Below are 13,916 nucleotides of genomic sequence, written 5' to 3' on the forward strand. Positions count from 1 at the left end.
AATAGTAACGAAAACTTATATTTAACACTAGTCCATATTATTAATAATTTAACCTTAACTATACTGTGTTATAGCACACATGGGTGTATACAGGTTGTTGGTTTGTATTGACAATAGAGGCCATTAAATATATAATTCATAGGGCAGAATAGGTGTACTAAAGGTTCACAGTAGTAGAATTTTTCACAGCTGAAGTAGTCTATGGCCAGCCTGTTACGACATTTGCCTCGCAATTTTGGGCAGATAGCTTTTCGTTCACATTTTAGTGTTCTTGAATTGAATTTGTAAGGCCCTGGAAAATTAAAATAAATTCTTATCATAACACCCGTGTATAAAAAGTTGCCTATATTCAAAACGATTCCTTTTTAATATTTATTACATCCTTTGTTTTTATTACTATTATTATTTTCTACTAGTCTTAAGGTCATATTGGATTTTTCAGACTATTGGTTACAAATAGTTCATACAAGTGTTGAGACATGATGTTTTTTGATAATGACATGTTAATTTCGTCAATTAATATTATTTTGGAAGATTTTTCTGTGAAAGAAATTAAATACAATAAAAATTATTGAAAAAAACTAGTCTTTTGGTTGGTCCCATTTTAGATCGTTATCTTAGATTTTACGTAAATTTACAGCATTTGAATGGTTTATGTGCTGTGCTCGTTTGTTTCTTGTGCTTTGAAGAGAAATTCAATTTTCGGAAATCTTCGTTTCCTAGCGAATCTACTGCATAAATTAGCAGAACCAATATGGTGGAAGGTGGATTTAACGGAAATTTGTTTAAATAAAGCAATAACAAAATGATATTAATTGTAGTCAGTCATTTCGGTCAAACAGTATTAGAAAAAAAGCGGTAGATAAGTCATCTAATCTTTCGGACTATATTACCTTGGCATTTTTTGACTCTGAGTCGATATTTGGTACCAACTTGAGTGCACTCGTAATATTTGGAACAATTTTCTGGCACTGGAAATCTTCCTGGGCCGGTACAATATCTAGAAGAAATAAATAAATATAGATGGCTAAAACTGTTTTTGTAATTCTGGATTTTGACTACTCAACATACTTTTTCGATTTACATTTGGTCTTGTAGAAGCCCTTTTTTGTGTTGTAATAGGTGCATTCTGGGACGTTTTCAGGATAGTCGCACGATCCTTTTTCAGCGTTGAATTTCAAACATTTTCTGCAGCTTTCGATGGCGACGACAACATATTTGTTACATGCTTTTTTATAGACACATGTGTAGTATTTGGTACAGGACTGGTTAAAGCGGAAATAACCGCTGTGCGGACACGGTAAATCTTGTTAGAATAATAATTGATTGTTACTATGGCTTTTGAAATCAGGTGCTTGTGTGTAAGAATATAAAAAATACAGAAAATAGAGTTACCAAGTAGAGAAGAACAATCCGTTGTTGTATCTGGAGTGCTACCATCGGTTGGGTTTATTTCCGCTGTTAAAGTTTCTTCTTTGCATGTGGTTTCCTTGGACTGATCATCAATGAGAGAAGAATTAGTTATACCGCCATCGGCTGTGTTAGTGATGCTTATATCTGGGGTGGTAGTATCATCGCCATATGGAGGTTCTGTAATTTGATCATCGATTACAGGAGAATCGGTTATTGCGTCATGGGTTGTGCTGGTGATGTTTATTTCTGGTATGGTAGTATCATCGTCACATGGAGGTTCTGTTGTTTGATCATCGATGAGAGGATATTCGGTTATTCCACCACCGGTAGTGCTCGTGATGCTTCTTTCTATTTCTGGTGTGGTAGTATCATCGTCACATGGAGGTTCTGTAGTTTGATCATCGATGAGAGGATATTCGGTTATTCCACCACCGGTAGTGCTCGTGATGCTTATTTCTATTTCTGGTGTGGTAGTATCATCGTCACATGGAGGTTCTGTAGTTTGATCATCGATGAGGGGAGAATCGGTTATTCTGTCATGAGTTGTGCTGGTGATGCTTATTTCAGGTGTGGTAGTATCATCGTCACATGGAGGTTCTGTAGTTTGATCATCGACGAGAGGATATTCGGTTATTCCACCACCGGTACTGCTCGTGATGCTTATTTCTATTTCTGGTGTGGTAGTATCATCGTCACCTGGGGGTTCTGTAGTTTGATCATCGATGAGGGGAGAATCGGTTATTCCTTCATGAGTTGTACTGGTGATGCTTATTTCAGGTGTGGTAATATCATCGTCACATGGAGGTTCTGTAGTTTGATCCTCGATAAAAGGAGAATCGGTTATTCCGCCATCGGTAGTGCTCATGATGCTTATTTCAGGTGTGGTAATATCATCGTCACATGGAGGTTCTGTAGTTTGATCTTCGATAACAGGGGAATGGGTTATTCCGCCATCGGTTGTGCTCATGGTGCTTATTACAGGTGTGGTAATATCATCGTCACATGGTGTTTTAGTAGCTTGATCATCGATGAGAGGAGAATCGGTTATTCCGCCATCCGTTGTGCTCGTGGTGCTCATTTCAGGTGCGGTAATATCATCGTCACATAGTGTTTCAGTAGCTTGATCATCGATTAGAGGAGAATCGGTTATTCCGCCATCGGTTGTACTCGTGGTGCTTATTTCAGGTGTGGTAATATCATCTTCACATGGAGATTCTGTAGTTTGATCATTGATAAGAGGAGATTCAGTTATTCCGCCATCGGTTGTGCTCGTGGTGCTTATTTCAAGTGTGGTAATATCATCGTCACATGGTGTTTCAGTAGCTTGATCATCGATGAGAAGAGAATCGGTTATTCTGCCATCGGTTATGCTCATGGTGCTTATTACAGGTGTGGTAATATCATCGTCACATGGCGTTTTGGTAGTTTGATCATCGATGAGAGGAGAATCGGTTATTCCGCTGTCGGTTGTGCTCGTGATGCCTATTTCAGGTGTGGTAATATCATCGTCACATGGCGTTTCAGTAGCTTGATCATCGATTAGAGGAGAATCGGTTATTCCGCCATCGGTTGTGCTCGTGATGCCTATTTCAGATGTGGTAATATCATCTTCACATGGAGGTTCTGTAGTTTGATCATCGATGAGAGGATATTCGGTTATTCCACCACCGGTACTGCTCGTGATGCTTATTTCTATTTCTGGTGTGGTAGTATCATCGTCACATGGAGGTTCTGTAGTTTGATCATCGATGAGGGGAGAATCGGTTATTCCGTCATGAGTTGTACTGGTGATGCTTATTTCAGGTGTGGTAATATCAGCGTCACATGGAGGTTCTGTAGTTTGATCCTCGATAAGAGGAGAATCGGTTATTCCGCCATCGGTAGTGCTCATGATGCTTATTTCAGGTGTGGTAATATTATCGTCACATGGAGGTTCTGTAGTTTGATCTTCGATAAGAGGGGAATGGGTTATTCCGCCATCGGTTGTGCTCATGGTGCTTATTACAGGTGTGGTAATATCATCGTCACATGGTGTTTTAGTAGCTTGAACATCGATGAGAGGAGAATCGGTTATTCCGCTATCGGTTGTGCTCGTGATGCCTATTTCAGGTGTGGTAATATCATCGTCACATGGTGTTTCAGTAGCTTGATCATCGATGAGAGGAGAATCTGTTATTCCGCCATCGGTTGTGCTCATGGTGCTTATTTCAGGTGTGGTAATATCATCGTCACATGGTGTTTCAGTAGCTTGATCATCGTTGAGAGGAGAATCGGTTATTCCGCTATCGGTTGTGCTCGTGATGCCTATTTCAGGTGTGGTAATATCATCGTCACATGGTGTTTCAGTAGCTTGATCATCGATTAGAGGAGAATCGGTTATTCCGCCATCGGTTGTGCTCGTGATGCCTATTTCAGATGTGGTAATATCATCTTCACATGGAGGTTCTGTAGTTTGATCATTGATAAGAGGAGATTCGGTTATTCGGCCATCGGTTGTGCTTGTGGTGCTTATTTCAGGTGTGGTAATATCATCGTCACATGGTGTTTCATTAGCTTGATCATCGATGAGAGGAGAATCGGTTATTCCGCCATCGGTTGTGCTCGTGGTGCCTATTTCAGGGGTGGTAATGTCATCGTCACATGGTGTTTCAGTAGCTTGATCATCGATGAGATGGGAATCGGTTATTCCGCCATCGGTTGTGCTCGTGATGCCTATTTCAGGTGTGGTAATATCATCGTCACATGGTGTTTCAGTAGCTTGATCATCGATGATAGGAGAATCGGTTATTCCGCCATCGGTTGTGCTCGTGGTGCCTATTTCAGGGGTGGTAATGTCATCGTCACATGGTGTTTCAGTAGCTTGATTATCGATGAGAGAAGAATCGGTTATTCCGCCATCGGTTGTGCTCGTGATGCCTATTTCAGATGTGGTAATATCATCTTCACATGGAGATCCTTTAGTTTGATCATTGATAAGAGGAGATTCGGTTATTCCGCCATCGGTTGTGCTCGTGGTGCTTATTTCAGGTGTGGTAATATCATCGTCACATAGTGTTTCAGTAGCTTGATCATCGATGAGAGGAGAATCGGTTATTCCGCCATCGGTTGTGCTCATGGTGCTTATTACAGGTGTGGTAATATCATCGTCGCATGGTGTTCCAGTAGCTTGACCATCGATGAGGGGAGAATCGGTTATTCCGCCATCGGTTGTGCTCGTGGTGCTTATTTCAGGTATGGTAATATCATCGTCACAAGGTGTTTCAGTAACTTGATCATCGATGAGAGAAGAATCGGTTATTCCGCCATCGGTTGTGCTCGTGATGCCTATTTCAGATGTGGTAATATCATCTTCACATGGAGATTCTGTAGTTTGATCATTGATAAGAGGAGATTCGGTTATTCCGCCATCGGTTGTGCTCGTGGTGCTTATTTCAGGTGTGGTAATATCATCGTCACATAGTGTTTCAGTAGCTTGATCATCGATGAGAGGAGAATCGGTTATTCCGCCATCGGTTGTGCTCATGGTGGTGCTTATTACAGGTGTGGTAATATCATCGTCGCATGGTGTTCCAGTAGCTTGATCATCGATGAGGGGAGAATCGGTTATTCCGCCATCGGTTGTGCTCGTGATGCCTATTTCAGGTATGGTAATATCATCGTCACAAGGTGTTTCAGTAACTTGATCACCGATGAGAGAAGAATCGGTTATTCCGCCATCTGTTGTGCTCGTGATGCCTATTTCAGATGTGGTAATATCATCTTCACATGGAGATTCTGTAGTTTGATCATTGATAAGAGGAGATTCGGTTATTCCGCCATCGGTTGTGCTCGTGGTGCTTATTTCAGGTGTGGTAATATCATCGTCACATGGTGTTTCAGTAGCTTGATCATCGATGAGAAGAGAATCGGTTATTCTGCCATCGGTTGTGCTCATGGTGCTTATTACAGGTGTGGTAATATCATCGTCACATGGCGTTTTAGTAGTTTGATCATCGATGAGAGGAGAATCGGTTATTCCGCTGTCGGTTGTGCTCGTGATGCCTATTTCAGGTGTGGTAATATCATCGTCACATGGCGTTTTAGAAGTTTGATCATCGATGAGAGGAGATTCGGTTATTCCGCCATCGGTTGTGCTCGTGGTGTTTATTTCAGGTGTGGTAATATCATCGTCGCATGGTGTTCCAGTAGCTTGATCATCGATTAGAGGAGAATCGGTTATTCCGCCATCGGTTGTGCTCGTGGTGTTTATTTCAGGTGTGGTAATATCATCGTCGCATGGTGTTCCAGTAGCTTGATCATCGATGAGGGGAGAATCGGTTATTCCGCCATCGGCTGTGCTCGTGGTGTTTATTTCAGGTGTGGTAATATCATCGTCACATGGCGTTTTAGTAGTTTGATCATCGATGAGAGGAGAATCGGTTATTCCGCTGTCGGTTGTGCTCGTGATGCCTATTTCAGGTGTGGTAATATCATCGTCACATGGTGTTTCAGTAGCTTGATCATCGATTAGAGGAGAATCGGTTATTCCGCCATCGGTTGTGCTCGTGGTGTTTATTTCAGATGTGATAATATCATCTTCACATGGAGGTTCTGTAGTTTGATCATCGATAAGAGGAGATTCGGTTATTCCGCCATCGGTTGTGCTCGTGGTGCTTATTTCGGATGTGGTAATATCATCGTCACATGGAGGTTCTGTAGTTTGATCATCGATAAGAGGAGAATCGGTTATTCCGCCATCGGTTGTGCTCGTGGTGTTTATTTCAGATGTGATAATATCATCTTCACATGGAGGCTCTGTAGCTTGATCATCGATGAGGGGAGAATCGGTTATTCCGCCATCGGTTGTGCTCGTGATGCCTATTTCAGATGTGATAATATCATCTTCACATGGAGGTTCTGTAGTTTGATCATCGATAAGAGGAGATTCGGTTATTCCGCCATCGGTTGTGCTCGTGGTGCTTATTACAGGTGTGGTAATATCATCGTCACATGGCGTTTTAGTAGTTTGATCATCGATGAGAGGAGAATCGGTTATTCCGCTGTCGGTTGTGCTCGTGATGCCTATTTCAGGTGTGGTAATATCATCGTCACATGGCGTTTTAGAAGTTTGATCATCGATGAGAGGAGATTCGGTTATTCCGCCATCGGTTGTGCTCGTGGTGTTTATTTCAGGTGTGGTAATATCATCGTCGCATGGTGTTCCAGTAGCTTGATCATCGATTAGAGGAGAATCGGTTATTCCGCCATCGGTTGTGCTCGTGGTGTTTATTTCAGGTGTGGTAATATCATCGTCGCATGGTGTTCCAGTAGCTTGATCATCGATGAGGGGAGAATCGGTTATTCCGCCATCGGTTGTGCTCGTGGTGTTTATTTCAGGTGTGGTAATATCATCGTCACATGGCGTTTTAGTAGTTTGATCATCGATGAGAGGAGAATCGGTTATTCCGCTGTCGGTTGTGCTCGTGATGCCTATTTCAGGTGTGGTAATATCATCGTCACATGGTGTTTCAGTAGCTTGATCATCGATTAGAGGAGAATCGGTTATTCCGCCATCGGTTGTGCTCGTGGTGTTTATTTCAGATGTGATAATATCATCTTCACATGGAGGTTCTGTAGTTTTATCATCGATAAGAGGAGATTCGGTTATTCCGCCATCGGTTGTGCTCGTGGTGCTTATTTCGGATGTGGTAATATCATCGTCGCATGGTGTTCCAGTAGCTTGATCATCGATGAGGGGAGAATCGGTTATTCCGCCATCGGTTGTGCTCGTGATGCCTATTTCAGATGTGATAATATCATCTTCACATGGAGGTTCTGTAGTTTGATCATCGATAAGAGGAGATTCGGTTTTTCCGCCATCGGTTGTGCTCGTGGTGCTTATTTCGGATGTGGTAATATCATCGTCACATGGTGTTTCAGTAGCTTGATCATCGATGAGAGGAGAATCGGTTATTCCGCCATCGATTGTGCTCGTGATGCCTATTTCAGGTGTGGTAATATCATCGTCACATGGTGTTTCAGTAGCTTGATCGTCGATGAGAGGAGAATCGGTTATTCCGCCATCGGTTGTGCTCGTGGTGCTTATTTCGGATGTGGTAATATCATCGTCACATGGTGTTTCAGTAGCCTGATCATCGATTAGAGGAGAATGGGTTATTCCGCCATCGGTTGTGCTCGTGGTGCTTATTTCATGTGTGGTAATATCATCGTCACATGGTGTTTCAGTAGCTTGATCATCGATTAGAGGAGAATCGGTTATTCCGCTATCGGTTGTGCTCATGGTGCTAATTTCGGATGTGGTAATATCATCGTCACATGGTGTTTCAGTAGCTTGATCATCGATGAGAGGAGAATCGGTTATTCCGCCATCGGTTGTGCTCGTGGTGCTTATTTCATGTGTGGTAATATCATCGTCACATGGTGTTTCAGTAGCTTGATCATCGATTAGAGGAGAATCGGTTATTCCGCTATCGGTTGTGCTCATGGTGCTAATTTCGGATGTGGTAATATCATCGTCACATGGTGTTTCAGTAGCTTGATCATCGATGAGAGGAGAATGGGTTATTCCGCTATCGGTTGTGCTCATGGTGCTAATTTCGGATGTGGTAATATCATCGTCACATGGTGTTTCAGTAGCTTGATCATCGATTAGAGGAGAATCGGTTATTCCGCTATCGGTTGTGCTCATGGTGCTAATTTCGGATGTGGTAATATCATCGTCACATGGTGTTTCAGTAGCTTGATCATCGATGAGAGGAGAATGGGTTATTCCGCTATCGGTTGTGCTCATGGTGCTAATTTCGGATGTGGTAATATCATCGTCACATGGTGTTTCAGTAGCTTGATCATCGATGAGAGGAGAATGGGTTATTCCGCCATCGGTTGTGCTCGTGGTGCTTATTTCATGTGTGGTAATATCATCGTCACATGGTGTTTCAGTAGCTTGATCATCGATTAGAGGAGAATCGGTTATTCCGCTATCGGTTGTGCTCATGGTGCTAATTTCGGATGTGGTAATATCATCGTCACATGGCGTTTTAGTAGTTTGATCATCGATGAGAGGAAATTCGGTTATTCCGCCATCGGTTGTGATCGTGGTGCTCATTTCAGGTGTGGTAATATCATCGTCACATGGTGTTTCAGTAGCTTGATCATCGATGAGACGAGAATCGGTTATTCCGCCATCGGTTGTTCTCGTGGTGCTTATTTCAGGTGTAGTAATATCTTCTTCACATAGTGTTTCAGTAGCTTGATCATCGACGAGAGGAGAATCGGTTATTCCGCCATCGGTTGTGCTCGTGGTACTTATTTCAGCTGTGGTAATGTCATCGTCACATGGTGTTTCAGTAGCTTGATCATCTGTGAGAGGAGAATCGGTTATTCCGCCATCGATTGTGCTCGTGATGCCTCTTTCAGGTTTGGTAATATCATCGTCACATGGTGTTTCAGTAGCTTGATCATCGATGAGAGGAGATTCGGTTATTCCGCCATCGGTTGTGCTCGTGGTGCTTATTTCAGGTGTGGTAATATCATCGTCACATAGTGTTTCAGTAGCTTGATCATCGATGAGAGGAGAATCGGTTATTCCGCCATCGGTTGTGCTCATGGTGGTGCTTATTACAGGTGTGGTAATATCATCGTCGCATGGTGTTCCAGTAGCTTGATCATCGATGAGAGGAGAATCGGTTATTCCGCCATCGGTTGTGCTCGTGGTGCTTATTACAGGTGTGGTAATATCATCGTCACATAGTGTTTCAGTAGCTTGATCATCGATGAGGGGAGAATCGGTTATTCCGCCATCGGTTGTGCTCGTGATGCCTATTTCAGGTGTGGTAATATCATCTTCACAAGGTGTTTCAGTAACTTGATCATCGATGAGAGAAGAATCGGTTATTCCGCCATCGGTTGTGCTCGTGATGCCTATTTCAGATGTGGTAATATCATCTTCACATGGAGATTCTGTAGTTTGATCATTGATAAGAGGAGATTCGGTTATTCCGCCATCGGTTGTGCTCGTGGTGCTTATTTCAGGTGTGGTAATATCATCGTCACATGGTGTTTCAGTAGCTTGATCATCGATGAGAAGAGAATCGGTTATTCTGCCATCGGTTGTGCTCATGGTGCTTATTACAGGTGTGGTAATATCATCGTCACATGGCGTTTTAGTAGTTTGATCATCGATGAGAGGAGAATCGGTTATTCCGCTGTCGGTTGTGCTCGTGGTGCTTATTTCAGGTGTGGTAATATCATCGTCACATGGCGTTTTAGTAGTTTGATCATCGATGAGAGGAGATTCGGTTATTCCGCCATCGGTTGTGCTCGTGGTGCTTATTTCAGGTGTGGTAATATCATCGTCACATGGTGTTTCAGTAGCTTGATCATCGATGAGAAGAGAATCGGTTATTCTGCCATCGGTTGTGCTCATGGTGCTTATTACAGGTGTGGTAATATCATCGTCACATGGCGTTTTAGTAGTTTGATCATCGATGAGAGGAGAATCGGTTATTCCGCTGTCGGTTGTGCTCGTGGTGCTTATTTCAGGTGTGGTAATATCATCGTCACATGGCGTTTTAGTAGTTTGATCATCGATGAGAGGAGATTCGGTTATTCCGCCATCGGTTGTGCTCGTGGTGCTTATTTCAGGTGTGGTAATATCATCGTCACATGGTGTTTCAGTAGCTTGATCATCGATGAGAAGAGAATCGGTTATTCTGCCATCGGTTGTGCTCATGGTGCTTATTACAGGTGTGGTAATATCATCGTCACATGGCGTTTTAGTAGTTTGATCATCGATGAGAGGAGAATCGGTTATTCCGCTGTCGGTTGTGCTCGTGATGCTTATTTTAGGTGTGGTAATATCATCGTCACATGGCGTTTTAGTAGTTTGATCATCGATGAGAGGAGATTCGGTTATTCCGCCATCGGTTGTGCTCGTGGTGTTTATTTCAGGTGTGGTAATATCATCGTCACATGGTGTTTCAGTAGCTTGATCATCGATTAGAGGAGAATCGGTTATTCCGCCATCGGTTGTACTCGTGGTGCTTATTTCAGGTGTGGTAATATCATCGTCGCATGGTGTTCCAGTAGCTTGATCATCGATGAGGGGAGAATCGGTTATTCCGCCATCGGTTGTGCTCGTGATGCCTATTTCAGGTGTGATAATATCATCGTCACAAGGTGTTTCAGTAACCTGATCATCGATGAGAGAAGAATCGGTTATTCCGCCATCGGTTGTGCTCGTGATGCCTATTTCAGATGTGGTAATATCATCTTCACATGGAGATTCTGTAGTTTGATCATTGATAAGAGGAGATTCGGTTATTCCGCCATCGGTTGTGCTCGTGGTGCTTATTTCAGGTGTGGTAATATCATCGTCACATGGTGTTTCAGTAGCTTGATCATCGATGAGAAGAGAATCGGTTATTCTGCCATCGGTTGTGCTCATGGTGCTTATTACAGGTGTGGTAATATCATCGTCACATGGCGTTTCAGTAGTTTGATCATTGATAAGAGGAGATTCGGTTATTCCGCCATCGGTTGTGCTCGTGGTGCTTATTTCAGGTGTGGTAATATCATCGTCACATGGTGTTTCAGTAGCTTGATCATCGATGAGAAGAGATTCGGTTATTCCGCCATCGGTTGTGCTCGTGGTGCCTATTTCAGGTGTGGTAATATCATCGTCACATGGTGTTTTAGTAGCTTGATCGTCGATGAGAGGAGAATCGGTTATTCCGCCATCGGTTGTACTCGTGGTGCTTATTTCAGGTGTGGTAATATCATCGTCGCATGGTGTTCCAGTAGCTTGATCATCGATGAGGGGAGAATCGGTTATTCCGCCATCGGTTGTGCTCGTGATGCCTATTTCAGGTGTGATAATATCATCGTCACAAGGTGTTTCAGTAACCTGATCATCGATGAGAGAAGAATCGGTTATTCCGCCATCGGTTGTGCTCGTGATGCCTATTTCAGATGTGGTAATATCATCTTCACATGGAGATTCTGTAGTTTGATCATCGATAAGAGGAGATTCGGTTATTCCGCCATCGGTTGTGCTCGTGGTGCTTATTTCAGGTGTGGTAATATCATCGTCACATGGTGTTTCAGTAGCTTGATCATCGATGAGAAGAGAATCGGTTATTCTGCCATCGGTTGTGCTCATGGTGCTTATTTCTGGTGTGGTAATATCATCGTCACATGGTGTTTCAGTAGCATGATCATCGATAAGAGAAGAATCGGTTATTCCGCCATCGGTTGTGCTCGTGGTGCTTATTTCAGGTGTGGTAATATCATCGTCACATGGTGTTTCAGTAGCTTGATCATCGATTAGAGGAGAATGGGTTATTCCGCCATCGGTTGTGCTCGTGGTGCTTATTTCAGGTGTGGTAATATCATCGTCACATGGCGTTTCAGTAGCTTGATCATCGATTAGAGGAGAATCGGTTATTCCGCTATCGGTTGTGCTCATGGTGCTTATTTCGGATGTGGTAATATCATCGTCACATGGTGTTTCAGTAGCTTGATAATCGATGAGAGGAGAATCGGTTATTCCGCCATCGATTGTGCTCGTGATGCCTATTTCAGTTGTGGTAATATCATCGTCACATGGTGTTTCAGAAGCTTGATCATCGATTAGAGGACAATCGGTTATTCCGCCATCGATTGTGCTCGTGATGCCTATTTCAGTTGTGGTAATATCATCGTCACATGGTGTTTCAGAAGCTTGATCATCGATTAGAGGAGAATCGGTTTTTCTGCCATCGGTTGGGCTCGTGGTGCTTATTTCAGGTGTGGTAATATCATTGTCACATGGTGTTTCAGTAGCTTGATCATCGATGAGAGGAGAGTCGGTTATTCCGCCATCTGTTGTGCTCGTGATGCCTATTTCAGATGTGGTAATATCATCGTCACATGGAGGTTCTGTAGTTTGATCATTGGTAAGAGGAAATTCGGTTATTCCGCCATCGGTTGTGCTCGTGGTGCTCATTTCAGGTGTGGTAATATCATCGTCACATGGTGTTTCAGTAGCTTGATCATCGATGAGACGAGAATCGGTTATTCCGCCATCGGTTGTGCTCGTGGTGCTTATTTCAGGTGTAGTAATATCATCTTCACATAGTGTTTCAGTAGCTTGATCATCGACGAGAGGAGAATCGGTTATTCCGCCATCGGTTGTGCTCGTGGGACTTATTTCAGGTGTGGTAATGTCATCGTCACATGGTGTTTCAGTAGCTTGATCATCTGTGAGAGGAGAATCGGTTATTCCGCCATCGATTGTGCTCGTGATGCCTATTTCAGGTGTGGTAATATCATCGTCACATGGTGTTTCAGTAGCTTGATCATCGATGAGACAAGAATCGGTTATTCCGCCATCGATTGTGCTCGTGATGCCTATTTCAGGTGTGGTAATATCATCGTCACATGGTGTTTCAGAAGCTTGATCATCGATTAGAGGAGAATCGGTTTTTCCGCCATCGGTTGGGCTCGTGGTGCTTATTTCAGGTGTGGTTATATCATTGTCACATGGTGTTTCAGTAGTTTGATCATTGATAAGAGGAGATTCGGTTATTCCGCCATCGATTGTGCTCGTGATGCCTATTTCAGGTGTGGTAATGTCATCGTCACATGGTGTTTCAGTAGCTTGATCATCTGTGAGAGGAGAATCGGTTATTCCGCCATCGATTGTGCTCGTGGTGCTTATTTCAGGTGTGGTAATATCATCGTCACATGGTGTTTCAGTAGCTTGATCATCGATGAGAGGAGAATCGGTTATTCCGCCATCGATTGTGCTCGTGATGCCTATTTCAGGTGTGGTAATGTCATCGTCACATGGTGTTTCAGTAGCTTGATCATCTGTGAGAGGAGAATCGGTTATTCCGCCATCGATTGTGCTCGTGGTGCTTATTTCAGGTGTGGTAATATCATCGTCACATGGTGTTTCAGTAGCTTGATCATCGATGAGAGGAGAATCGGTTATTCCGCCATCGATTGTGCTCGTGATGCCTATTTCAGGTGTGGTAATGTCATCGTCACATGGTGTTTCAGTAGCTTGATCATCTGTGAGAGGAGAATCGGTTATTCCGCCATCGATTGTGCTCGTGGTGCTTATTTCAGGTGTGGTAATGTCATCGTCACATGGTGTTTCAGTAGCTTGATCATCTGTGAGAGGAGAATCGGTTATTCCGCCATCGATTGTGCTCGTGATGCCTATTTCAGGTGTGGTAATGTCATCGTCACATGGTGTTTCAGTAGCTTGATCATCTGTGAGAGGAGAATCGGTTATTCCGCCATCGATTGTGCTCCTGGTGCCTATTTCAGGGGTGGTAATATCATCGTCACGTGGTGTTTCAGTAGCTTGATCATCGATGAGAGGAGAATCGGTTATTCCGCCATCGGTTGTGCTCGTGATGCCTATTTCAGGTGTGGTAATATCATCGTCACATGGTGTTTCAGTAGCTTGATCATCGATGAGAGGAGAATCGGTTATTCCGCCATCGGTTGTGCTC

General features: G+C 43.3%; 2 protein-coding genes across 2 annotated transcripts in view; one reads left to right on the forward strand and one right to left on the reverse strand.

Annotated features, from left to right (window-relative positions):
• LOC143201013 (cytochrome c oxidase subunit 5A, mitochondrial-like) overlaps window positions 1-13,916 on the forward strand; it is a 72,686-nt gene that overhangs the window by 641 nt on the left and 58,129 nt on the right. The window lies entirely within an intron of this gene.
• On the reverse strand, window positions 3-2,820 carry LOC143201008 (uncharacterized). Its single transcript, XM_076411851.1, has 4 exons — window positions 1,396-2,820; window positions 1,072-1,306; window positions 894-1,000; window positions 3-292 (listed from the first exon to the last, which is right to left on the reverse strand). Exons 1-4 carry the CDS (start codon window positions 2,786-2,788, stop codon window positions 69-71), a joined length of 1,959 nt encoding a protein of 652 aa, XP_076267966.1. The 5' UTR covers window positions 2,789-2,820; the 3' UTR covers window positions 3-68.

This window comes from Rhynchophorus ferrugineus, unplaced genomic scaffold, assembly GCF_030347505.1.
Source record: "Rhynchophorus ferrugineus isolate W39M unplaced genomic scaffold, kcgeb_rfMv2 rfM8, whole genome shotgun sequence".
NCBI classification, from domain to species: Eukaryota; Metazoa; Arthropoda; class Insecta; order Coleoptera; family Curculionidae; genus Rhynchophorus; species Rhynchophorus ferrugineus.